This window comes from Lagopus muta, chromosome 9, assembly GCF_023343835.1.
Source record: "Lagopus muta isolate bLagMut1 chromosome 9, bLagMut1 primary, whole genome shotgun sequence".
In the NCBI taxonomy this organism is placed as follows: Eukaryota; Metazoa; Chordata; class Aves; order Galliformes; family Phasianidae; genus Lagopus; species Lagopus muta.
Window position 1 is genome coordinate 11,065,944 of NC_064441.1, and position 3,177 is coordinate 11,069,120.

The 3,177-nt window shown below is 63.6% G+C and overlaps 1 protein-coding gene across 1 annotated transcript; it reads left to right on the forward strand.

The window, feature by feature from the left end:
* The first annotated feature begins 328 nt into the window (after window positions 1-328).
* HES1 (hes family bHLH transcription factor 1) lies at window positions 329-1,974 on the forward strand. Its single transcript, XM_048954763.1, has 4 exons — window positions 329-554; window positions 625-720; window positions 805-892; window positions 1,225-1,974. The coding sequence occupies exons 1-4, from the start codon at window positions 447-449 to the stop codon at window positions 1,704-1,706; spliced, it is 774 nt and encodes a 257-aa protein (XP_048810720.1). The 5' UTR covers window positions 329-446; the 3' UTR covers window positions 1,707-1,974.
* The last annotated feature ends 1,203 nt before the right edge of the window (window positions 1,975-3,177 follow it).

Genomic DNA, 3,177 nt, shown 5'->3' on the forward strand with positions numbered 1-3,177 from the left:
GCCTGCCACGGGCGCCAATTAACTCGGTAATTAGCGCGGCGCTCCCGGCGGGACCCGGCCCTGCCCTCCCCTCCCGCGGGCGGCGCCCGAGGGGTTAACCGCGGCCGCCTGCCCGCCGCCCTCCCGCCCGCCATTGGCCGCCGGCCGCCGCGCGGCGCGCAGCCAATGGGCGGGCGCCGTCCACGAGCGGGGCCGCGTGCGGGCGGCGCCCATTGGCTGGGCGCGAGTGTGGGAACGGCGGCGGGGGACGTTTCACACGAGCCGCGCGCGTGCGGCGCGCGCTATAAGTAGGGGCGGCCAAAGGCGCGCGGCAGCCGCGCCGCGCCGCCTCCCACCCGCCGCCCGCACGGGGCTCCGCGCCCGCCCGCCCCCGCGGGGCCGCCCTCCCGCTGCCGCTCTCCCGCTGCCGTGCCGCGTTGTGCCGCGGTGGCTGGCGCTGCCGCACCATGCCTGCCGACCTGATGGAGAAGAGCAGCGCCTCGCCGGTGGCCGCCACCCCCGCCAGCATCAACGCGACGCCCGACAAGCCCAAAACGGCGGCGGAACACCGGAAGGTAAGGGCGGGGCGGGCCGTGCTGCGCCGCGCCGGGCCGGGCCGGGCGCTGACCGCCGCCTCTCTTGCAGTCCTCCAAACCCATCATGGAGAAGCGGCGGCGGGCGCGCATCAACGAGAGCCTGGGGCAGCTGAAGACGCTGATCCTGGACGCGCTGAAGAAGGATGTAAGCGGCGGGGGGGGCACGGGGCGGGGGGCGCGGGGCCGTCCGGCGGGGCCGTGCCGGTGTGAGCCCCGCCTGTGCCCGCAGAGCTCGCGGCACTCCAAGCTGGAGAAGGCCGACATCCTGGAGATGACCGTCAAGCACCTGCGGAGCCTGCAGCGGGCGCAGATGACCGGTGAGCGGCGGGGGGGTGGCGGTGGTGCTGGGGCTCCGTGCTCTGCTCTGTTGACCCGGGTGCAGGCACGCACCGTGCTTCCCACTTGCGTCCTTGGCGCTGGGTTGGAGCCCTCAGTCAGTGGGCGTGGGGGGGCGGTGGCCCGGGGTGGCTTCTCTGTCGTGCGGGGTCTCTGCTGCATGTCTGAGACCTCGGTGTTGGGATGCACGGTGCTCTCTGCCGGGATCCTCAGTGCCCGGGAGCATCCTCCCTGCTCTCAGGGCTGTGGGAGGTGCCACCAGTGGGCAACTCGTTGTGTCCCCGCTGACCGCCCTGTGACTCTCACCCCACAGCTGCGCTGAGCACAGACCCTACAGTGCTGGGCAAGTACCGCGCAGGCTTCAGCGAGTGCATGAATGAAGTGACGCGGTTCCTCTCCACCTGCGAAGGTGTCAACACTGAGGTGCGCACCCGGCTCCTGGGCCACCTGGCCAGCTGCATGACCCAGATCAACGCCATCAACTACCCTGTGCCGCCTCCGCCGTTGCCACCGCCACCCGCAGCCTTCGGGCCACCCCTGGTGCCGCCAGGTGGAGGTGCAGGGCCGCTCCCAGCTGTACCCTGCAAGCCAGGTTCTGATGCAGCCAAGGTTTACGGTGGCTTCCAGCTGCTGCCTGCCTCTGACGGGCAGTTCGCCTTCCTCATCCCCAGCGCTGCTTTCGCTCCCGGCGGGGCTGTGCTGCCCCTCTATGGCGGTCCACCCACGGCTGCCACTGCCGCCTCGCCCCCTGGCCCCTCACCCGGCACCGCTGACTCGGTCTGGAGGCCCTGGTGAGGGTGCCAGGCACCGGACTGGACTGAGCACCGCGCCCCGTGCTGCTGGCACGGTTGTACATAGGTTATACGTTCATATTGGATTGTGCCTTTGTACCATAGCACTCCCTCCAACAGTGTTTCGTGTTTTACACGAGATCTTTTTTCTCCCCTTCCTTTCCCTTCCTTATGTGACACCAAAGATCGGGATTTTTTTTTTTTTTTTTTTTTTTTAATACTCTTAAAATAAAAGAGTCTCTTCTGTTTTGGAAGGCTTTTGGAGATACCTGGAGTGCTGGCTGTGTGCTTAGAGGGAGCCCAAGGATTGTGCTGCTGTGGGGCTGGAGCTGTATGGCAGACCTGGCCACCTTTGTGTGTTGGGAAATTGCCTGGCCCTTTCCCTGCCCCTGGGCAGATGTAATTCCTGCTTCCCTGGGAGCAGCCTGGCTTGATCTGACCTGCTAGAAGTGTTGTGTTTGCAGACCTGCTGTGTGTTCTGAGGGAGGCACCTCTCAGCTGCTCACATGCAGTGAGACAGATTGAGTACGGAGCCTCCTGCCCAGACCCCAGGGGCCTGTCCCTGGTGTAAATCACCAATGCCTGCAGCCCGGTGATTTACAGGAGAGTGCCTGCCAGCGTCTCGTGTTACAACTGTGGGACAGGCCGGACGCAGTGCTGTGTCTCTGGGCTGACAGGCTGCAGCAGGCGGTGCTGGGTACCACCTCCACCTGGAGCTGGAGGCACGGAGCACGAGTCAGGCTGTACCGGATGATTAATGCTCTGCATGTGGTTTTGATAAAGTTGGGCATTTCCTCTGCTTTAATATGGAAAACATATGTCAGGGGGAGCGAGGTGGGGCTGTGTGGGCTGCCTGCCTCTCTAACTGTGAGCTGCAGCTGACCCTCCTGACTTGGTCATGCCCCATTTCCAGGCAAGATGTGAGCCTAGATAGGGGCAAGTGGTGGTCTCGGGTTACAGCTCACATCGCCCTTCCTAACAAGTCCTCACTCAGAACGGGCAGCTTTAAACCGTGCCAGGATCCATCAGGGATTTCTTCCAAATCCCCTACAGAAGCGTGTGGGGTTCTGCCTGGCTCATCCAGGTGCTAAGCTGCGTCCAGGTGTTGGGGAAATGCAAGCTGCTGTAGAGTGTGAGAGCAGACAGGGTCTGAGGCCTCCCCTCTCTGCATCTTCCTGATGTGAGACTACTTCTTGGGATGAATTTTGGAGGGGGAGAGGAGATGTCTGCAATCGTCTCCACAGGGCTTACAGATGAGGATGTGCTTGGTGATGGCTGTCTTCTGAAAGCAGCTGCAGAGGATGATCTCCCAGGCATGCGGGTGATGATCAGCATTCTTCTCTCCTTTTTGTATGTAGATTTCCCTGTATCTCCCAATACCTTTGCTTTTACTACTGCTTTCACTGTGGTATCCAGCAGCCGGGCTTTATGTGCCAGCTCTGTGTATCTGGGGCTGCCTGCCCCGGTGTCACCTC